Here is a 25,673-nt window from a genome sequence, read left to right as displayed (position 1 = left end):
CACCGAGTACACATACTAAAATATGTAATATGTTACTGCACGAGATAAATACTCACATAACAATTTTCAGACTTTGTCTGACCTTTTTTAAGACGTGGGTAAGTTAATTTTTTGTACATTGTCCCTTCGTTTTTGGCTTCCGAATTTACACTGAAAATAGCAGCCGTGACTCAATCCCCCCAAACTCAAAGATCAAGTTAGGTCTATAACGATTTGAAATGGCTTAATCTATAATGATGATTTGTAAGCAAATCGACCTCGTCGCGGTTATGATAGCCGTAACGTATATAGGTACACTGCTTGTTCGCCGTGAGATAACCATATACCACGTCACAGAAAAAAATAAATTACATCACAATAACAGCATTTGTACCTATGTGTATAATATATACAAACATAAAAAAAATAAAATCAGTTGACTTCGAATTGAAGTTTGCGGTTTGAAAAAAAGCTATTGTCTTATACTTGTCATTATAGATCATTCACCTGTATTTATATTGTATTATAAATAAAGATAGGTATTATTTAACATATTTTATATAACATATATGAGTATAAGACAAGAGTACAAAAACAAATGCACGACCACAGCATATGAGCAATTTCAGTTTTTATCTTGGGGAGGGGGCTATCCATATATGCAAACAATCCCGTGGGGGGCTTTGACCCCAAAACCCCCAAACAAATAGCATAATATACAACATAATAAATTTATAATTTACTTCTAATCACCTTTCCCATAAAATGATAAAATCACTCAATGACAAATCAAATGAATATCCAATGTTGTTACAATTTGAGCTTCAAATTATTATAAAAATTCAATTTAACTTTCTGGTAGACATTTTTTTTTATATAAAAATAGTCAAACTTATGATGAATCTTGTATTAACTTTTCAAATCTTAAATATAAAAAGGAAATTTTTATGAATTTTTAGCTCAAAATAATTTGTGATTTTTCGTGATTTTTACGAACTTTATCGAAGTTCAAACTTCAGACGAAGCACATAAAAAATTATTGCAGATCTACGCTCAAATTTTTTTTGGATATCCACTTACAACTTATGAGGAATTTTGTGTTACATTTAAAGTTTTTTGATACAGTGAACATTTTTGAAAATTTAAAAAAATAACTTGTACAAATCAAAAATTTGGTAACTAACGACTATAGTCCAACTACATGCCTCCCTCCAAATTATGCTTAAGGTCCCCAGTCAAATTCTAAATTTAAAAAACGTGATGTGTTTGCAATCGCATATTTTAAAACATTTTATAGGCTAACCCAAAACCAAAAAATGTTGCACTGTTGGCCCCTGAGTAGTAAAAGTAAGTTAAGGTAGTTTAATATTTAATACAATTTTATTTTAACCGAATCTACAGTCTACACGACCACAGCCCTCTTATCTGAATTTTATAAAATTTAATTTAATGAATACATACTTGTATAATAGTCGTAGTTATTTATACTATAGTAAGTTATTTATCAGTAGATCTTTAATCAAACATAGTTATGTACATAACTATGGCAGTATTATTTTTATACGATTAAATAAAGTGCTGATGATATACTTACTCTTCCGCTGCGGTGATTGAACATGTCCCAAAGTGGTATGAGTGCACTGACATTTTCGGACGGGTTATCTGAGCTGGGAACTGTATTTTGACGTGACATTAACGTTGATACTGCCCACCTAGAACAATATAATACAATTATAGACTACTAATTTTTAATCCTTATATTGTTAAAGTAAAAACAAACTGTAAAATAATATAATATATTCGAATATACACACACGACGTTAATTTACATATATAATGTGAGACGTGTATTATTTCAATTTAAATTTATATTTTCTTTTGACTGCAGAATCATTATAAAAAGAAAACAATTTAAACAAGTAAGTGACGATTATTACAACTATGGTGATTTGTCTGCATATGTAAAATGTGTAAATAAAATAGTCCAATTACAATATAAATCCTATGACCGATGGATATTTTTCGTTATTTACCACCCAATTTTCAGTAGCCCTGCTGCAAGTCTCGTGAAACGATGTCGTAGGTTCACACAACAAACAATCTATCCTATACCTAGGGGCTATAAAAGCAATATCAAGGTTACACGGATAGGTATTAAACTAGCTATAACTAGTCCCTCTGGGCTTAGCTCCTACCTTACTAAAAGCGCCACAAGAAACAGCAGGCGTAACAAGTGATCTCCTTACACCCAATGACGAGTGGCAGATAACTGCATACTACAAAAATAATTAAGATGTACCTACCCATGCAATTATGAAGTAAATAATGGAAAGAAATGATATAAATTCATAATTTTGTAAAATTCCATGTTGAATATATTCAAAAGAATACATTAACGTCAATACAATAAAATATAAACTAATAATACAATTTATACTACAAAATTAATAAGCATTTCTAATTAAATCTGCTAGTTTTCCCATTCATGTAAAAAATATGACATAACACCATTACACACAGTGTTTTTTATACTTTTATGGAAGACAAATAATGTATTCCAAAATAATATAATTGTATATACATAAAATAAAATAACTAAATTTTGCTAATATTACAGTCAACTAAAGGAAGGAGCTACCACCCCAGGATTCTTGCTTGGGTCATTAAACGTAATACATAAAATATTTAAAATCATAATGCCATAAGTGTTAGGTCAAACGATAATCATTGAATGACAAAGCAATATTTTTATTTGTGTTGAACATTTTAATTAAAACGCACTTTGTTCAAACATTAGGCATACGCATTTACAATGAGCCCGTATAGAGTCGGTTAGTAGATTAAATTTACTCCAAAATAACCATCTAAGTCTTTTGTTTAATATCTACTGGCTACCATATAATATTAGAATACCTTGGGGATAACGGTAGATTCGTCTAAATAATTTAAATTAAAATATTTCAAAGATTCATTATCAAGTTGCATACAGCATTGTACATTTGTACATGTACCAATTGTCCTATGTAATAAACATATTATACACTGGATGATTATTTTGACAGTTAACTATCACAAGTATTTAAGTTTTTTAAATGAAAATGTTTATAATATATAAAAATAAAAATAGAATTTTAAACGAGTAGGCAACTATTTGTAGAAATAATTTTAAGTGTTTTTCAACATTTTTTGGGGTACATTTATATTCCACATTCATCCACTCAACTAAACGTTATGAATATGTAGGTACTTATTACTATAGTATTGTTTGGTATTTATTTCTAATTATGTTAAATATTTTAAAATACTTAAGCGAATTTTGAGATAGTGAGTGTTGACGGTTGAAATTGTGAAATTGCGAATTATTATAGTAGTGAATAAACGTATACTAAACATTAACATAGTATCAATACATTTAAAAATACAAAAATGCAGTGCTTTAAATTATTGAACACCTTTGCAGATGTTTATGCTCACTATTAAAATAAAAATAATTGTATACATAACTAATATATTGATGAAAGAACATATTGTACATACTACATAAGTTACCTTATCCTTATGTATTGTACATAGCTAATTATAAGTATCGACTGAGAATACTCATAAATTATTTAATGAAATGAATAAACCAGAAATTGTTCAACTGTCCCCACATCGTGAAAAATGCTAAACGATTCAAAAAAATTAAGACGATTATTACTTGGCTTACAATTTTATATGATATATCTCCGAATAACAATAATTAAAAAATGTATAGGTCCAATTTACACATCCAATTATTATTACTTGAAAAAACGGCTCTTTAATACGTATATAGTTACATTATTTTTAGTATCAACATATATTAATTCATCCCTTATTGTACCAATTGACTGTTTACCCAAATTTAGTCGATGAACACAAATATAATACATAATACTTCAATGCAGACGATATATATGTATATATACAACATAAAAAGTGTGTCTCGCGGATGAATTGACGATAAATGGCTCAAAGGGTCGAAACGTTCGTACAAGTAGAGCCGTATAGAGTGGTCATAACTATAATAAATAACGGCGTTCGGTGGCACGCGATCGAATATAAATATTGTTGCAGACAGAAGGAGTATGAGGTAGACTGGAAGTGGTACGGACGTTTATATATACATCCTGTCATAGAAATACTGAAACACAATTCTTCAGTGAAAGGTTATTTACTCGTGTCTCGTGTTCGGTGTTTGTTCGCGCCGGAAACTATCGCGGGCATGTGCCAGTGCGCGTTTTTCGTTTAATGGTTCATGGTGTTAGTAGTAGTACTGCTACCTGTGAGCACGATTCAACAGCATAGGTGTGATAATTTTATAATTAACGGATAATTATTGTCGTAAGCGCCGGCATAATAATATTATATTTAGGTGGATACACGAACACCACCGCAGTGAACGACATCATCATCGTTATGGATACACCGGGAAGCTCGTCGGGAAAACACTGAGGAAAGAAAAACTGCAGGTGCAATAATTACAGGTTCGTCGACTAAAACATTAAAATACGCGATTATATACCTATACCTTTTATTTATCTATCTTGGGACTTAGGTTGTCTCATGCCAGCTTTTGTTATGGCTCGTGTGATTTTTGTTGTTGGCATAATATAGGTAATAACGGTTGGTTAAATTTTTTTCAAACGAAACAATATGACAATACGTGGGTAACAAAATATTTGCTGCAGTACCTAATAAATAAGCAGACTTTTAAAATGTTGATACCATTTTTTTAAGGAAATAAATGCATTAGAAATATTACACTCACAATAAAAATATATGAAATTACCAGTACCGAAATGCACATAAAAATGTACTCAATCTAAAATGTAGTCAAATATCAAGACAAAAAAATTATTGAAATATAATATATTTGTTTTAATTATAAAATAATTATATACCTATATATTTAAAGAAATTATTAATATGTCTTATTACATATTACTTTTTTACCCTATAAATGACGTGGTGATAACAAATTACGTTAAAAGGTCCTTTGATAAAAACTTCCATCATATTCGTATTATTAAGACTAAAAATTAAAAGCTTATTCAATAGATACATAATATTGTATTCTCTAACAAATTGAGAAAAAAATTCTAATAGCTATAATCAAACGTTAACCATATTGATGCACGCAGACAATTGAAGTTATATAGATTAATATTGTTCTCTTATTATTCTCTCACAATTAGATGAGTTGAAAGTTATCATTATACATTAATGCATTGATATTATATATTTTTTTGCATCATCACTCTACTTATGTTTATAACTTTATAAGCATTTTCGAAAGAAAATATTTCAAAAATACAAAATAATCTATGGTTATGTAATATTATAGTTTAGATGGATTTATTTTTCTTTATAAATTTGAAAATAAATAAAATTTAATAACTCAACGTTTCGTAGTTATATTTTGTTTATAACATAATTTCTAAAATAAAATATATAAACAAATTGAAGTTGAATAATAATCAAAAAAAAAAAATGCGAACAGATAGTTTTTTTTAATTGAATGAAATTGTTCATCTTTAAACTTGATTCTGGAACGAATAGTCGGAAAAATGAGGAAGTATGTATTTTACGACGGACGCGGTTGGCGGAACAAACTATTAACAGCGCTAAGAGAGTTCCGCGTTATGTGATTAATCAAAACATAATGAACGAACACCTCATTTTAGAGACGATTTTGTTAGAATTCAAATGTTATTAGTTATTACCCAATTAAATGTATTTTAAGTGCAAAATGATGAACGATTTACTTTCTAAGAATTTAATAAAATGTCATCGTATTGCATGGGTTCGTAATATTATGTTTTTACTATCAATTTAATAACAAAATACTATTAAGTAACATAATATTGATATTGTATATTTCATTATACTTGAATACTAGATAGAATATTAAATTTTGAATTATTATACTTTTGATGCGATATTTTTTAAAGTTGACTTCTGATTATAATAGTATATTTTAACTGAATGTGTAAAGTTGTAACTATTATAAGTAACTAGCTGTAGCACCCGACTTTGACCGGATTAAAATTAATCTATTTTTCTTTCGTTTTCCGTTTTGCTTCAGTTGAAATAAATAATACAAACACGATTAGGTACAATGATTAATTTTATGATTTTCCACTTCTTAATTCAGGACATATTTTTGATATTAACACAAACAACTAGAGGATAGATTCGACTACTTCTTAAAAGCCAACAAATATCGAAATATCCAATATAATTTTAAGATTGGTACTCGTCTTCAGGGGTTTACATAAAAATATATATCTAGAATTAAGAAAGCAAATCATAAAATTAATCATTGTAGTTTTTGTTTTCATATATTTGATTTTAAGATAAGTTTTATTTATGAATATTTGTAAAGATATTTATATGATATATTTCTATTAATAATTGTATAGTAATAGAATCTGCAACCATTGATTACCATTTAAATATACAAACAAATATTCGATATTCAATAGCCATCCTATAGCAAGCAACAGTGGTTGTAAAAATAAGCTATTAACACCCTCCGATTCTCAAAGAATCTATTGATACAACCTTAATTGAAAACTGTTAATTAGTTTTTGATTATCTTTATAATATAGGGCAAAGAAACATTCATTTCTATATCGGCACATAGATGGATGAGTTTTGACATTCCAATATAAGCTCGAATATAAGGTTACTCATTTTTGTTATCAAACTCAATTGAATAACTTACAATTTATAAACATGTCTGATTATGTCATATATAAGCTAGTTTCGCTCAAAATCGTTTTGAACTTAAAGTTTAAAAGGAGATACTACATTTTTATAAGAATGTTTATAAATTATTTCCCTTTTGAATGATTCATAATTTGATCATTAGACACAATCATTTTCAATTATAACGTCGTCGAACACATTTCAAATCATCATTATATTAATTATACTTACACATATACATTACAAAGCATAGTAATTGACATGGGTGTATTTCTTACAAACATACTGGTCCCTGGATAAAAATTATGTTAAAAAGAAAAAACAAAGTTACTTATAAATTAGAGATACATTGTGTTGTATAGGATTGCTTTCTAACTCAACTCCAGCACCTTTAGACATTTAAATAAAATAATACTATCATTTCGAATACTTGCGCGTCAGTAGAGCATATAATAGTACTTATTCTTAGTGGATGTAAATCGAAGTGTAAAAACAGTATGGAATGATGTTTATTACATCAATAGTATATATTGTGAATTTTTTCGAATAATACTTTTGAAACATATACAAATTGGTAATATTTTCTATCAAAATTAATCATTAAAAATTATAGAATTTGTCACGCTTATTAAGTAGCCGTCAATATAATCAAGTCCCGGCACATCATCATAAGAAATTCGACAGAAATACTAGTTAAAATGCAACATTTATTATTTCGACGCATTATATAATAGGTGGGTATACATATTTAATGTACACTTAATCGTATACAATTAGCCGTACCTAACGCGTGCATAGATTCCAAGTCAAATACTTTTTTACCCTACAAAATAAATGTGTATAAAATTATAAACAATATGAAGATATTTTTATGTTTAGTAAACTATTATTATCTTATTTCTCTTTTAAATCCGGTTTAGTATTGATGTTAAATACCTCACATAAAAATGTATCCTACATAAAAATACTGACAACTATAATAAAACTACTTTCATATGTATATACTATATATACATCAAACATAAAACAATTAACTACCTATATATGTGTCAATTAATCGTATATAACTTGTATTTCTCTTCATAACACACAAATAGATAAATATTTTCTCTGATTGAGTTTCCTAGTTCAAGATTAATGTGAATAAAAAAAATTTACTCACATTAGATTTAAAAATAATTATATAAGTAATGAAATTAAATCAAAAGAAACTTTTCTTTGATTAGTCATTAATCATTATTTATTGTTTTATTTATATTTATATAGTGTAACAATAATAAAATAAGCAATAACTAGAAAAAAAGAAATTGTAATCGACGTTGTTTACGCCATGTACCTATTGCAATTTGTAAAAACACAAATTTAGAATAAACCTATATGATAAACCGTATAAAAATATAGAAAATAATTGCAGTATCAGATATAGGTACACCTACTCCGTGAAGACAGAAATAACTAATAAGCGTTCTAAAATCTCCTATATTTTTTAAATTAAATGTTTTTTAAAGTTCTGTATCAAGTAGACAGTTTTCTAATCAAACCACATTTTGTTCAATTTTACACAAACAATTGTAGTTGCATAATAATAGGCAGAACTTTCTTGATTATTAATTAGTATGAAAGTAAAAAATATTAAAACTATCATTAACTTTATAATGAGACCCAATTAAAATTGTATACAAAACATTTTCTGGTGTTGAACACAAGACGGATAAGTAAAACCACTTTCTATGAGTTAAAACAATAATAATATGTAACTATTTGCGAACAGTTCCAGTTAATTTCTTAAAAATAGTTAAAACTGTATTAATTAAAACTGTAAAATTAATTTAATTTAATGTGTATTGCTAATAAATAAATACAGTACAAAGTGTTTCATATCTCCATAAATATACAGAGTCATCAACAAAAATAATTTATCTACTGATTTTTTTTTAAATTTATCCTCGACATCAGTGGTTATTAGGAGTAATTTACAGACATTATTTACTTCTGGTCACCATTCAGGATCAAAAAGAGAATTTATAATTGTTTATCATAATCAGTAATAATTGTAATATCGTCGATATTTTATAAAGAAAAAAATCTAAATTTACAATCATAATTAATAACTAACAAACATCATTCATCATACAGTGAGTTTGAAATTAATCACACCGAGTACGTATGGGAGGGACAAGACCATAAGACATAATGTACCTATACAAATCTAGTCAGTGCAAGCGATGAGTGCTCTTTGAATGAAAACCGTGCAGTGTTTCTATAATATAATTGTATAATATAACAGTCCTATAATAGTATTATATCATAATGGTCGTGTATAATATAGACTTGGAGACTCATGGTGTTCGAATAAAATTGTGACGAGTCTTCGAAACGCCCATTTGCGTTAATCTATCCGACTGGATGATATACCAAGCGTTCTGTACAACAGGTTGTAACGACAATGTGGTGCTAAGTATTTTTCTTTTCGAATTCCGCGAACATTTTCCCACGTGGAACAAATGCGCATAACCACGACGCGGCGCCTCATCCGTTTGTTCATGGTATTTGAATCCGTGCTAAATGCGGATTTCCGATTTTAGCACCGCCGCGTTTATTCTCTAAAGACGCCTCTTATAATTGATGATGGATGTTTTGTATTGACGGGATTCGGAAATTGAATTAAAATGTAAGAAAAACGAGTATTTTGCTTTCGATCAGGACCAGTTTCTCGAGGAAACCTGCGGGTGAAAGTGCTGCGGAGTACTTTTAGGAATACAATATAATCCACTATAGAATTTTAAAAAGAAAAACAACTGGGTGCCCATAATACCTACACGAACGCACTATAACACGTATTAAATCTTTTCACATACGAGACGGAGGATTTTTATTTTAATTTACTATACACGCCGCCTAAGTAGACGGTCAGTCTAAACATATCATGTTTATCACTTTATTCGTTAAGCAATACCTATGATAATGTATAGTGGAAAATACTTACATATACTTGCACACTGGAATTACATGTTTGTTATGAATTCGCATGGGTTTGAGAAAAAAAAATATAAATATATACTTAAACACATATTATGTGCATAATAGTGTGTATATTCTCTCATGCCCACATCAATTCGTACGCATTACACATGTGTATATTTTTTTTAACAATGTCATGAAAGTAATTAGATATACGTCTTATACACGCATATTTATATTGTCGAGAGAATTGCATAAATTACCACACACTCACACATAAACGGTTGTTGTCTCGCTATTATCGAGAAAAAAAAATGGACTGCGTGGTCATCGTTTCACTTATTATAATATCTACAAAAACGGAATCTAGCAACGTGAACATAATAGGTATATGTGGTACATACATATATATATATAATGTAATAGCATATATAGTTACCTACAAATAGGTATAGTATTATAGCAAGTGCCTATATAATTGGGTGCGACAACTTGAATTGTATGAACTGATGTTTACCATTCTTAATATAATCATAGAATAAATTCGTTATTAGGTATAGAAAGCATAGAATACCTATAAATTATTATGAGTACGTTGATAAAGTACGCATCGAAAAAACAGAATATATTGAAGTACCTATCTATCATATAATACAACACAATAAACCTGCGAGCCCAAATAATTAACTTTATACGGAGCCGACATGCGATAATTACACACCAATTCCAGATAAGGAATCTACCTATATTGTTTCAGTTATAATCGTTGTACTATATCATTTTGGTAATATTTGCAATGTGAAACTTTACAATAAATATAATCTGGATTGGCAACTGCGCGTAAACAACAAAGAAATGAAATACAAACGCAATAATCACATATTAATTATGTACGAAAAAAAAAATTTAAAAAAACAAATAACAAGGTGAAATAAAAAGAAAAAATGATAATATATACGTATAGATAGGTAGTCTCGGACCCTGCAATTGAGCCACGCTCGGTATGTTTTATTGCACCAGTCACCAGATATAATTAAACACAAGTGCGGTAAGATTAGGGAATAATTAGATTTGTAAAAAGAATTATTTTAAAGAAACTGTTATTTATAGGGATGAATTGTGTGAGTATTAATTATTCTGATTTAAAACAGTGTTGTAGTTTTACAATTCATCGTATTGCAGCACTATGGAATTTATTATTTCCTTCAGAGTGTAGTTATTATTATAATGGTTCAGTTTCATATTATATTTCTAAAGAAAAATTTCTCAAGTTAGACAACTATAAATATCAAGTGTCAATGTGTTGTTAAAAAAATAAAATAAAACAATAACAATCATACTGTTATTAAGTTTGTAAAAAAAAATAAACAATTCCAGCGTTTTAAATGTTAATAAACAAACGTACTTTTAAGTATAAAATAAACGAAAATGATAAATATTAAAATATTAAATTACAAAAATATTTAAACTTTGTTAACACCTAATTATGAAATAAATAACATTCTCAAACGCTTTAAGTCTAAATTATTTTTATTTATCATGGCGAGTCAAATAAACTGCTGATAAAAATAAGAAACAAATGATGTAATATGAGTTTAAATATAACGACAATTATTATTATAATAATAACTAACTGTTTAAAAAATAAATAAAACACTTCAGAGTTACAAAATGTATTTTGTATGGCGTGAAGTGGCAAAATAGGCATTTGAAGAACGACTCATAAATACGTTTTTTTAAGGAGATGAACTTGTTTTTAGTATAAGTCGTGATGTGTATCATTTTTTCAAACACATTATTGAGGTTATCTGAGTCCTATGGAATAGTACATGTAGTAATTGCAAAATAAATACGATCTACAGTGTCGACTGTCAATATTTGTACAAATTATTTTATAGCCTATATATAATTATAACTATTAAACTTTAAATGTATTTTATTGATAAATTGTGTATAGATAATATAATAAGAATAATAAGCTTCAATAAATTTAAATAAATCTTTGTTCTAACATGAAAATTTGTAACAATAAAGTCAAGGTATAAGCCTAATAGACAATAGTAGTATTTCAACATGAGAATATCTTCAAATGTTACGTGGCTCCGTTTATACGAGTATATTATGACACTTATTTTCACTATAACACGGGAATAATAATTGTACTAAAAAATTTGATAAAACGCTGCAACACTGTACAGTGCACATTATTGAATAACTTCATACAGGTTAGGTTATAATTAGGACTCAGATTTAAATGCCCTAAAAAAATCGAAAAATGCAATCGAAAAATGCTCTTTCAAAAAATCAGCCAGTAGCCACACGCATAATCGATATAATATTATCGCTCGATAAGAAAATACTCCAATAAAAGTTGTTTAGTTGTATGCAATAAAATCGGCTATTTGGGTGGTGTGACTACATAAAGATAAATTTTAGCCTTGTCTAATTTAAAACCGGATTACCTGATGTTAAGTTCAAACTGAAAATAATTTATATTACATAGTATACTATACTACTATGTAGTACTTATATTTCAATGAGGTCAATTTTTTTTAGTCATAATACGAGAAATAGATGAAAAATGTCCAAAAAATTTAAAAATGCATAAAAATGTTAAAAAAATACCCTAAAAAGTATAAATTCCACAAGAAATGCAAAAACAATTTGTAGACAGGCCACGGAGTACTTGAAACCTATTTTTAGCTTAGAAAAAAAAGAAAGACATCCCAAAAAAGGATGCAAATGCATTTAAATCCGAGCTCTACTTACGATTGATATTTCAAGTTTTTGGTTGTACCTTATATATTATATAATATTATATTAAAAACGACGTTGATCGGAAAATGTAGAACATAGATTTATACAACAACTTTAGTCCGAAACCAATTATCATCTAATAAAACATTTTTATGAGAACCTAATATCTATTTTACAAAAAAGACAGTTTTATGATTTTGTACCAGATCTGCAAAATTAACCACCTAACCTAACGTAACTAATTAGTAATTCTCTGGGCGAAACACAACTTGTATTAATAAATACGTAAAATAATGGAATGTAATTATAAACAACTATGGCCTATAGCACTATACCAAAGGTTAACTTAAATAGTTAAAACTACTTTATATATAAATTTAAAAACACAATGCTCCAATTTATATGTAAGTACTAAACATTTAAAAGTAGTTTATGAGAAAAAAATCATAACACTCGATGCGTATAATTTATAAATCATATTGTTATTATTGTGGTTGATTTTGCTTGTATATTATAGGTACATTCAACTATCTATTCAACTACTACATAGGTACAAGTTAGAAATTATAAGTTATTATTATTATTATTATTATTATTTACCTTGAGGTATTGTAAATAATCATTTATTTTTTGAAACTATTATATTGTGTTATAGGTATTACATTTTGTTACATTTTTGATAACAATCGACTTTTCATCTAATCACCCGCCACTACGTATTTCAGATCAAATGCATTTTCGTTATAATACTATAGGCAATAATTCCGGTTTCGCCGCTACAAAAATAAATAGATAAATAAATAAAATATAACTAAAAAAAGAGAGCGAGGTCTGACACGCCGTAAAGTCCGCTGCACGACCTATGCCCTGTTATTTTCTGGTCCAAAACAGACTTCTTAGTTTCTCAATACGAAAAACCTTCTAGAATTCAATTTCAATTTGATCACTAGGTAGTAGGTAGATATAATATATTATATAGTGTACCTATACTATCTATTATATAGAATCCAACTAGGCGGAATTTAGAAAGGTGCTAATTTTATATGATTAAGGGGGTTCGTTATTTTCGTACTAATTAGCTCATTCGTTTGATCACGCTTCGTTTGTGAAAAATACGATTGCGCAATTACTATCAAGTTCACGTATCTAATAAATCACCCGGGCTCGCTTCCGAGTTCCGAATATCGTAATCGTAAGAGTATAGAAGTGTAAAATTGACATTTTCGAGATGCCATTATATTTGGCTTTCTCTCAAATACTAGTTTAGGCCGATATAAAGTTAATAATTCAGTTATATTAGTAAACAACGTACACATAAAAAATGAAATAAAAATTATGCGTTATATTATAGATACTATTCACCATTCTTATTCGTCACGTTATATCATGATTTGAATATATTTTCCATGTTGATTGTTGGCAATGAGTGGATTTCGCATAAACAAAATATATAATACCGAGACTTTCTATGGGTGTGCATTAAAATTAAATATGTGTACTATTATAAACAATGTTACTGGAAAGCTAATTCATTCTCACGAAAAACTGTTATTCAATTTAAATTAAGATATTCCAAGCAAAAATCGTACACTATAATTTTGAAGGTTGATTTAATAAAACTAGGTTTTTGGTAATTTATTCATATAGGTACGTTGTTTTTTATATATATAAATGCCTGTGTGTAAGCAACTAAAAAACCGAAGAAGTTGCTCTTTTTAGCGGTTTGGAGTATATTAGGTGTCGAGAGTTTTCTGAGCGGAGACGGTCAGCCAATGAATGTTGAACAATAGTATAAATGTTAAAATTGGCCTTAAGCCTCACTTTTTGTCTTGTTATGAACTTTTAAAAGAAACCTTGTATTATATTTTCATACAAAGTAAATATATAAATTTAAAAAATAATGCATTTTTATGTACATTAGAATATTTCATTAATTCATTTAAAAAAAATTGTTTTACGATAAAAATGCCTGATACAAAAACACTTAAAATATGTATACATTATATATTTTTTTAAAACATATATTTTTGTTAAGCTAATACATTTATAGGTCCACTCAGAATCTAAAACATTCATATTAAATTCGAATATTATGATAATATAATGAATAATATATAATAATATACTTTCACTATAGCAATTTATACACTTAGAAATATTATAAGAATATTATTAAAATAATAATTTAAACGATGAAGCTCAAAAATAAATTGGAAATACTGGAAATAGTAACATTTAGAAATGATAGCTCAAAATTTCGGTAATATCCTAGAAGATAGCAATCATGTTGAATGGTATATTACATTATAGCTTAGAATCGATAAGATGCAATCACCAATATTAATCAAAATCTTGACGGTATAATTATCTTCAAGCATCTTGCATCATTTTTTTTTTTAAACAGTCTAAATACATTTAATTATTTATTGAATCGACCAGTAGTATGTTGTATTATTATATATATCTATTACACGAGGAGTTGTATGTACAGAGTAATTCACCAAGGATTGACACCCTTATTTTTTCATTGCATAATGAATTTATTCAAATTTCAAATTCTAATTTTTAAAATTTTTAAATATACTTGGACCATAATTTTTAATTCTTGACATTTTTTGTACTATCTAATGGATGTCCTGTGGTGATTCAAACTTCTGTTTTTCGAATGAGAACCCCTTTTTTACAGTTAGTCATTTAGTAGATAATTTTTGTTTAAAAATATTGATGTATCTATATAATTTACGATTTGAACGAGTAGTTTTTCAGTTATTAAAATATTTCTATTAAAGATGAAAGTCCTTAAAAATGATTGCACAAAAATAACAAATATATGTATTTAATATTGGATGTAATGTTTATAACACTTGAATAATTTTTACAAGTTTTAAATATTAACGACTAACATTTTTAAGTCACCATGGCCTTTATATCCTCCAAACCCATTATCGAGGACCTATCATCCTTAGCACATAAAGTTAAATAACTCGAAAACTTCTCCTTCAAATTTTGATTTTGACATATCGGACATGTCGGTATTTTAAGAAAAACTATCCGCAAAAAAAATTTTTAGTTAAAAAGTTTGGTTCTCATTTGAATAATATAAATTTGTGACTTTACATGACATTCTATAAATAGTGCAACAAATCTCAAGAATTCAAAAATATGATTTTAAGTATATTTGAAAATTCTAAAAATCAGATTTTTAATAAATGCATTATTAAGAGAGGAAAATTTGGTGAGTATGCTTGATGCATCAGTCTGTATCTATATGAGTTATAAACGTATTGATTTTTAATAAATCTATGGCGTGTTATTATATGAATTTACAATTTTCATGTTTGTTTATATAATGTCTACAATAATTCGAAACATCAATGATAAATATTTTATCGAAATAAAACATCAAATTTTATATTTTATATTTGAAGAATTATTGTATGTTAGTTCAAATATTAGTTAAATACATATTTTACGTGGAATAAACCAGCAAATTAAATTTTAAATAAATAAAAAAATCTGATATTATTTTTTCTGCTAATATAATGTTATTATATTACCAGAAAAAAGAAAATTTAATTTAAAATTTTTAATTTCGATTATTTTATCGTTTCTTGTTACTGGTAGTAAATTTAGTACTAATTCCTGGTGTAAACGTAATGTTTTATTTTAAATCATTTTTTATCGAGTATATACAGTTTACAATTTTAAATATAATGCATATAACCGCATATTTAATCATTTATTCATCGAATATTTCCATCATATTTGACATTCATTAAATATATACCTATAATTCAGGGCTCTAAACTAATTACTTTAAAGTATAAAATACCTTCCCCTGAAGTAGCACACGAAATTCAACTTTTTAAAAACAAAAAAAACCAAGATAATTCATATCTAGTTATAAAAAAAATTATATAAAAACTCAATAGGTAGCAGTAATTTATTAAATGGGTTATGCATTTCGATGAAGATGTTTAAATGACGAGGAAAGTAGTTTTAACTTTTAAGTGCAACGATTAATACTAATCCAGTTAGGATCCGGTTCTTTAGCTCTTGTTTTATCATCGTGACTCTGTTGTATTTAGTTTAATGAAATGAATGATACTCTTGCTTTCTCTAAAAGTGTACTACAGCGTACACGAAATATTACGATTAAATAGACGTTGTTGATAAAAATAGTAGAAATAATTTCGTAGCACAAGAAGACAACTCGTTTAAACAATATACTAATTATTATTATAACTACTAATATTGTCAACATAATTTGAAAATTATACGTTATGTATTCTCTATATTCTCTAAATTATTAATGCATTCTATGTTTAAACATAAAAAGATTAAAGTTAAACAACAGTTTAAAAAGTACCCTGCGTCTATAGATGAAGATTTTACACTTTACATAAGTAAGTTAATCTGTAAGAAGAATGACATTTTTATTGTAAACGTTGATACAAATTTTATAAAGATTTATTTCAAATATTTTTTTTTAATAATTTACCATATTTTTAAACTTTTATAATTTTAAACTTCACGTTTTACGATATTTTTCTTATTTATATATTTGAGTACATGTATTTTTAGCAATTATTTAATGCACACAGGTAATAACCATTAATTTACAAAATAGTTGTATAGTTAATCGTAATTTGTGCTCCGAAACTTTCTGAAATAAATTTAAAAATCTAATAAAATACACACGTGTTCAAATGTAAAATATAAATACTATACATTTTAAGTATATATAATTATCCTTTAAATTCACAATACAATATAAAATATTATACACGTATCACGGTTTAAAAGTGAAATTTGTATTGCTTAGTTAACGTGTTAAAGATCTCATGCTAATTCTTGCATTAATTGGACAGAGATAAAAAACGATGGGTAACAATGAGCATTTTAAAATAAATTATGGTGGATAAACTAAACAAATCGTTTTTTCCTTGTGATATGGCAACGTGGGGGGGCGGGTGAACATGTCCCATGTAACATCGTTCATTCATTGAACGAGAAACAAATTCAAATTACGAACCCAACAAATAATAACAGTAATGCAAAATTAGCATCGTGGAAGTGGTGAATAACAAACCTAACATGAATTTCCAGGGTAAACGACGAGCGTACTTAGTAAACCATTTTTATAAAAAATGTAGTATTATTTCTTAATGTTTATAAGAAAACTTATATTTAATTCTATGATTTTAAATTTAAAAATAAGAAATTTTGAGTTAAGAACTTATTCAAATTATCATATAATAAATATATGCATATACATGATAATCATCCTTACCTCAATTATTTCCCTATAATAATGCATTTATTCGAATTCTGATTTTTGGAATTTTTAAATATACCCAAAGACATTTTTTTTTAATTCTTAAATTTTCTTGTACTACCTACTTAAGGAGTTCCTTAGAGCACAAATTTAAGTAAATCAAAAACTACTCGTATGAATTTTAATTTTGATTCTGATGCATTAAATTTTAAACAAAAATTATCCACAGAATAATTTACAGTTGAAAAGGGGGATTTTAATTTGATAAGCAGAAGTTTGTATCTCCACATAACCCTCTTTAAGTAGAATAAAAAATCTCAATAATTTGGAAATTTGGTCTGTATAAGTATATTTAAAAAATTAAAAATTCCAATCACCGAATCTGATTTTAAATAACTCCAGTATTGAAGAAAAAAGGGGATGAGCACTGAGCAGGCTTGGTGAATCAACCTGTATGTATACGTACAACTTAACTACGGTTGACATCAAAACTTTGAAAACTTGTTAATTTGATGTTTTAATATTCTAATTTATATCAAAATATTATGTTAGCTAGACACTTTATTTTATAAATCATAAGATCAAACATTTTTACACGTTCGACAAACAGTAAAAATAGTGTATTATATCATTATGTTTTATATTTTATTGATTACCTTTGTGCCTACATTTCCTTATTTATTTAGTTTGGTATTTAAATAATAATAAAAAAGTAATAGTAAAATAAATAAACAACAACAGCTATTTGTTGTTTATGTTTTATGAGTAGATATTTTATTTCACAAATTCATATATTAATAATACATGAATGCATATTTAGAAAAACTACTATTTCAGGATCGTGCCAATAGCCATAGACGGCAAGGCTTATTTATATAATAAAAAAATGTATATATTGTAGTACCAAGCACCTCCACTAGAAAGCTTATACACTCTTATTTTCATACTATTATTTATTTTATTTATTAAACTTATTGTGTCACTTCAGATGTCCTTAATAAAAATTGTGTTTAAAAAAATACATCACTGAGTAGTATATTAATATTTATTAGCATTTTATAAAAATTATTATTCAATTAAGAACTGCGCCAAATGTTTAATGGATAACTCATAGGTACTTCAAAGGTACCTAAGAAATAAGAGTAGAAGACACGGACAATGCTCTGGTATAGGTATCCACTTATTGTTTATGATATGTATACGGACAAGAAAATTATTTGAGGTTTTAAAAGAAACATTTCCCGATTAAAATGCATAATAAAACAAATTCCGGAAACGAGTGAATAATGATACCTAACTAATAATTCATATTTTAATTTATCAATAAAGATGTAAAAACATTAAGATAGTACTATAATATTATATTTATTACTCTAAAAGTCTATCGTTATATTCAAAATATTTTTATTTTTATGCTATGGTCAGGTAAATAAAATACCGAGAGTATTATAACCAATATAATGCAATGGTAATAACTAATAATATAATACATAGTAATCAAATTATTTTAATTCAAATCAACGAGTTCTTGGTACTGGACGCTCATAATTTTTACGTTAAAAATATAAAAAATATTTTCCTATTATAGTTATTACTGCATCAACGAAAATATTGGATATGTACTAAACGTTTAAGTGCCGGGTATCTTCTACGTATTTTATTTTTTATCATACAAATAATTTTAGTCTCCACGTCATTTATGAGTGTGAAAAAATAGACACATTGTATTATAATATTATATACATTACATATGCAAGCGGCAAATGAATAATAATTGAGTCTGCCAAATTTTAACGTGTTAAAGAAATGACACACAATAACTGAGATTTTAATTCAAAAACGAAAAACTTTCTACAGGATGTTTTGTTTGGCATATTATTGATACGCATTTATAGTGCCAATAGTTGATTTATTTTTACATATTATTTTACTCTTTCGCCAAATTCAGTGTCAACTGTCAAAAAACAAAACGCATAGTTACATATAAAGGTGTATAACCTACTACATATTATACATTTATACGTATCTACGTAAGTGCATTGTACATATGTAATATGTATAGCACAGACATTATTACTTAATAACATATAATTTATTAATTCATTCGTAATAACATAAAAGGTGTGTTTTGTTATCAATAAAAAAAAAAATACAAAATACAAAACAATAGCCCCGTTTAATCACAATTATACGAATTGGACCATTTCCTGGTGCTAGTGTTGTATTCATTTTTGTATCAGCTTCTAAATACCAACTCACAATTACTTTCTCTTTCTGCACTGTTTTTACTATCCATTGTATTTTAATTTTTTAACTGGATTATCTCCCTATCACGTGTGATCTAGAGTTTTTTCATTCTTAAATTGTTTTATTTTATTCCAACCGTAACATTCATGAGTTAAGTATTCATTATGCAACAAATTGCATGTGTACACGCTTCAATAGTGAAAATTATTATCTTCGCGAAGTGTTTAATCTATTATTATCAGTTATAACAATAGTAGAAAAAACGTACAAGAATCATAATATTTTAGATTATTTTAACCAAAAAAAAATATAAGTAGGTACCTGTATAAGCCATATTATAAATTAAATATAATACACAGAATGTTTTTATGCAAAAACTATTTTGAAAATGACGATGGGAAATGTAGTGCCGTAGAGGTACCCATTTAAGATTCTTACTTCAACACTTTTATGTACATCGTGTACATCTCGTGGCTTACAGTTTATACATTTCCGGATAACTTTCAAAAAAACGAGTATAGTTCCACAAATTGATTTAATTTATAAATTAAAAAATTGTCGATTAAAGCTAATAGTAGTTAGTTACATTGGAACCGGATAGGCTATTTCTTCGTATTTTATTTTATTTATCACTGCTATTATTATTCAAATTGAATTTTTGAGTGTTCTATCAAATACCAGTTGTAAATATTCAATAAAAAATTATACATAACTATAATTTTAAGAACCTGTGGTATCATTGGTACCTACCTATCATACTGTGAACCTTATTTTCCTAAAATGTTTAAAATTTGTAAAACTATCATTTTAATGATAAAAAGAAATTTCCAGGTTCCGTGCATGTAAATATTAAATATTATTGTAATCCCCAATTCACTCGTTATCAAGTACTAATTATTATGCGATACGTTATATATTATATATTTATATAGGTATGAATAACTTTCAGTGATTTTTGCTTAATACGACACACGTGTAGGTACCTACTTAATTTTACATATTTCACAATATTTAAAAATCCGGATAGAGTACCTAGGTAGTTATAGTCTATATATTAGAATAATATATACAATGAATGAGAAGTGCTAGTAATGCAAATCATTTAGAAAAAATATTATAGGTAATGTTACCGTCCAAAATTTTAGTTTAAGTTAGTAAATATTAATTATAAATAAATCAATTTACAGGTATTTATACATTATGTAATATCATGTTTAGGACCACTATGTACAGTAAATAAATTACATAAATAATTTTATGTTTGCAACATTTAAGATAAAAAAAAAGACAAAAGTTCAAAAAAGGAATTATAACCATATATATTGTTTAGAATGCCGAGTGAAATTATAAATCGTTCAAATTTTCTACTGACAAATGAAAATAAGAAAAACACACAATGATCGGGATAACATTATAGTGTTTAAGGATAATAGACGTTTTTCAGTTTTCAATCCGATTCTAATCCACCGTGAAAACTAGAAACACGACAAATATACTATGTAGTGCCTATACATACACAATTGTAAATACTTTACAACTACTTTGATAGATGTTATAGAGATGGCCATACAGAGATTAGTCTCACTTCTTTATATCATAGGTATTCATGAAGACTAATTGCGGAAAACTAGAAGTCAATTTAACAAAATTAGTGGTGTATGATTTTTGCGAGATTGACATTAATATCCAACACCTAATGATTACAGAAAAACCGCAAAAACCTCTTTTTTTAATAATTTACTTTTGTAATATTCCTATTATTGTAAATATTATTATGATACGATAAAATCCAGTGTACCATTAACCTTAAACATGTCTCGCGTGGTAAACACACGATGACAATGAACTAACATTGAGTAGCTAGATGAGTTTCATTTTATTTGATTTTCGAATGCACACGATTTAGACAGAGAAAGTATTCGTTCAAGTTCGCAATTATTATTCAACTGACCATCAATCATTTTTGTTCAAGTTATTTGACGTATAGTTACTAGAGCGTACTGAAATTTAATTTAAAATACATTAAATCATTGAAACGATATTATGGAGGTTGTTGGTCAATCAATATTATATATTTTTACACTTAAAATAACTGCAGTTTGAATAACAATAAAATATTATTTAATAATAGTCATCAACTCAAATCATTTCGATTTATCACAATTAATAGTTTATTTCTTAATATATTCATTACAAATGCATGTATTAGCCAAACGGGTTATAGTCAACTGATTAAAATCATACTTATATTTGTGTAATATCTAATAGATATTTTTTTTTTTCAGAAAAATGAAGAATGTTATTTGGATTTTTTTTATCTATACTTTCGTATTTCATCTAATCACTGTTACGTATTGTATTAAAAATAAAGAAGAATTAAATGTCAACCTAAAATTGTCAAACTCTTCAACTCAAGAAACGTCTGATGTATCTGATGTAAGTACGCTTTCCACTATAAATTAAAATACGTAACATGGTTTGGTTTAAAGTTATTTTCAACTTGTATTTTAGGCCCAAACACATGATGCCGATCAGACAAATAACGATAACGATGATTTTGAACTTGAAGACAATATTGATGAAGCTTCATCTGAAATAGTTGAAAGTCAAGTGCCATTTCCGACGGACAAACCTTCTGAAATTGAATCAGAAGTCCTAGTAAGAAAGCCTCGACGTAAACGACGTCGTCGGCGCAAACGTCCAAGGACATCGACACACACGTACGAAGAAAATATTAATCATCCTGTAGTATGGAATCAGGAACCACTGGAACCAGATTATGCAGAAGGATATGTTCGACGACGACCAATAAAGAGACGAAGACGACCATTACAAAGGAGGCCATTCATTGAGGGGGATGGTATCGCAGAAGAAGAAAATATTTTACCACGAAGAAAACTTATTCGCAGGCCAGCTGATTTTGGTAATAAAACAAGCGGTGAAGATGTGAAGCGATGGGAACCAATGACCTCAACCGAAGAAGGAAAATGGAAAATAGTTAAAACAACAACAGAAACCACAAATACTGTTTCATCAACAACGCCTAAATCTACTACGATTGCAACTACAACCACCACGCCAAAAACAACTACGATTTCGCCAACATTTTCAACACATAAATTTACTGACGATAGTAGCAAAATAATTAATCATAGAGATGGATCTTTGAAAAAAACCAATTCATCACGTGCGGACATAATAGTATTGCATAAAAGACCGATAAATAGTAACTTGCCGCCAACGTCTGCAGTTATACGACGTCGTATGAAACCACAAAATACGACTTTGGAAGAAATAACAACAATTAAACCGAAAATTATAGTGATAAAAGAAGAACTACCTTTATCATTACTCCCCCCCGATTTCAAAATGACAGAAAACGCACCTCAAGTACTTAAAGAATCTAAAAATAACACTGAAGATTATCAAATTAACGACGAAGCAATAACAAAAATGATGAAAGAGCAACCGAGTAATAAAAATGACGAATTCAAATTCAAATCTGATAGCATACCAAAGGTCAAAGACGAGATATTAAGTTTATTAAAAACTAAAACTGGATCGTCGTTATTATTAAATGTATTGAATCTTAGAAACATGTCTTTAGAAGAACTTTTACAACACAGAGAAAGGGGATCAAGTCAGCGACATCAAGAATTAATAGACACAAAAGAAGAATCAGTAGACGTAATTGCCGATGAGCCAATAATAACAGAAAATACTAAAAATTTCACTAACTATTTAATTGAAACAAAACGTTTAGCACAAGAGAACAAAGTTACGTTACAAACGGAAGAATTAAATGACTTGAAACATTTTAAAGATAACAACGAAGATACTACAACTCAAACATCAACAAAATCTACAAATTCAGATGGAGAAAATCATGACAATCAATATAAAAATACGACTAATGAACAAGTATCAAAGATTACACAAGAGATACAAATTGATGACATAAAATCACCAATTCAAATCTTTAAGGAAAAAACGCAAGATCACGAAATGACAAACTTTTCTAAACCACCAATTAACACTGAGCGACCAAATATTTTAAAAGTTGAACAAGAAGCAGAAATAGGTAAAATTAAATTGGATACGATTTTCGAAGAGAAAAAAGTATTTAGTTTTCCGACTACGACTACCTACACAACAGCAGTTAACTACCAAGAAAATGAAGCAACTTCGTTTGTTTCAAAAACCCCAAAAACTCGAATCGTTATAGAAACATCTGAAAGAGAACCACGTCTTTTTGATAGCTTGCCAGATTTCTCTATAAAAACTACCCAAAGGCCACTTATAACACCAACTATTCCTTCACAAGTATTGTTCATTCAAGATACAAATCATTTAGACAAATATCAGAGTTATTCGGAGAAAAATAAAGACATAGACGAGGAAAATAATTTGGAATACCGTCGTTTTGAAATGAGGAAATTGCCAGTAGCCGTTAAATCGGCCATCATAGCTAGTGCCGCAATATTGGCAATGGCAGTTCTGGGATTCTTTGTATTGCTCATATCATGTAGAATGAGGCAAAAAAAACGGGTGTTAAGAAAAAAATCTGTGTTTTGCCAACATAATATACCCCATGATCCAGACCTTCGATCTAGCGCTCGTAGTACAAGTCCTGTTATGGATAAACATTTCCAGGATCAATACTATGATGGATATGGAGGACGTATCGATGATCACACAACAGCTAATCGTCAATATTACCTGTGGAGAACACTAAGGCGAACATTCCGTTATGACTGATCAGTGTTACAGTTGTTCAATTTTCATATCTTGGACAAAATTTAAGTTATTTTTTATACTGTTAAATTTATACTGCTAAAACAAAGCCGCAATTTAAAATAAATGATACATTATTTTGTTTTTAATCAATAAAAATAAACTTATTATTTATTGTAAGACAAAATAATTTGTTCCTGTATTATTTTATCACATTAGTTGAATTCTATGTAGGTATTATGAACTGAAACTATACATATTATCCTTAGCTACACAAGTGCTGAATAAGTAGTGCTAATAAATAACAAAACATGATATGTCTCAACTAATAATTCATTAAGCATATTAAATTATAAATGTATTAAACAAGAATAATATATTATAATACATAAATATAAGCTATATTATAAAATTGCAGAAAACTTATTATGCATAGAGATCTTAAATTTGGATTCAGGCTTCTAGGTATATATAAATTAATTAAAAAGAATGAAATTATTAATACAATTTTACATTTTAGGATAATGGAGATTATTAAGTGGTAACTAATTCTACTAGTATCAAATTAATCTACAACTTAAGTTCCACTGTTCTACTTCTAGTTTCTACACAAGTGCAAACACTATACAGTGATATTTTTTAATCTAAGATATTAACAACTATGGACTAGTACCCAAGTTATGTGTGATTTAGGAAAAAAATCACTAGAACAAAACAATAAGATTCAAGTATTATTAAAAATATTTTAAAACCAAACTATAATGATAGTAGTATCCATAATATTTCTCTTAACTGATTTTTAAAATGTGATTTATACTAAATATAAAGAGTAAAAAAATATATTTATAACAATCATTCAAATCTGAAATTGAGTAACAATACAATTTAACAAAGATTAGTACAAAATAATGGAAGCCTAACAACATTTAATTTGCAAGATTAATTTTTTGTTCAGAGTTGTAAGCAATTATACTTCTACTTC

General features: G+C 27.5%; 2 protein-coding genes across 2 annotated transcripts in view; one reads left to right on the top strand and one right to left on the bottom strand.

Annotated features, from left to right (window-relative positions):
- LOC111036058 (histone-lysine N-methyltransferase setd3-like) overlaps nt 1-25,673 on the bottom strand; it is a 32,731-nt gene that overhangs the window by 4,360 nt on the left and 2,698 nt on the right. The window contains exon 6 of the mRNA XM_022317951.1: nt 1,574-1,691. Within this exon, the coding sequence (XP_022173643.1) occupies nt 1,574-1,691 (118 nt within the window). The remainder of the gene's footprint in view (nt 1-1,573; nt 1,692-25,673) is intronic.
- LOC111036057 lies at nt 4,151-25,339 on the top strand. Its single transcript, XM_022317950.1, has 4 exons — nt 4,151-4,308; nt 4,376-4,487; nt 22,243-22,393; nt 22,469-25,339. Exons 3-4 carry the CDS (start codon nt 22,247-22,249, stop codon nt 24,713-24,715), a joined length of 2,394 nt encoding a protein of 797 aa, XP_022173642.1. The 5' UTR covers nt 4,151-4,308; nt 4,376-4,487; nt 22,243-22,246; the 3' UTR covers nt 24,716-25,339.

Source organism: Myzus persicae, unplaced genomic scaffold, assembly GCF_001856785.1.
Source record: "Myzus persicae strain clone G006 unplaced genomic scaffold, MPER_G0061.0, whole genome shotgun sequence".
Taxonomy (NCBI): Eukaryota; Metazoa; Arthropoda; class Insecta; order Hemiptera; family Aphididae; genus Myzus; species Myzus persicae.
The sequence above is the reverse complement of the archived record's forward strand: the minus strand, read 5'-3'. Positions and strand labels throughout refer to the sequence as shown.

What these genes read in the sequence shown, in the direction of transcription:
- LOC111036057 (XM_022317950.1), top strand. Translation starts at nt 22,247, where the DNA reads ATGAAGAATGTTATTTGGATTTTTTTTATCTATACTTTCGTATTTCAT. An exon ending in AAACGTCTGATGTATCTGAT is followed by an intron (nt 22,394 to 22,468) that starts GTAAGTACGCTT and finishes CTTGTATTTTAG; the next exon opens with GCCCAAACACATGATGCCGA.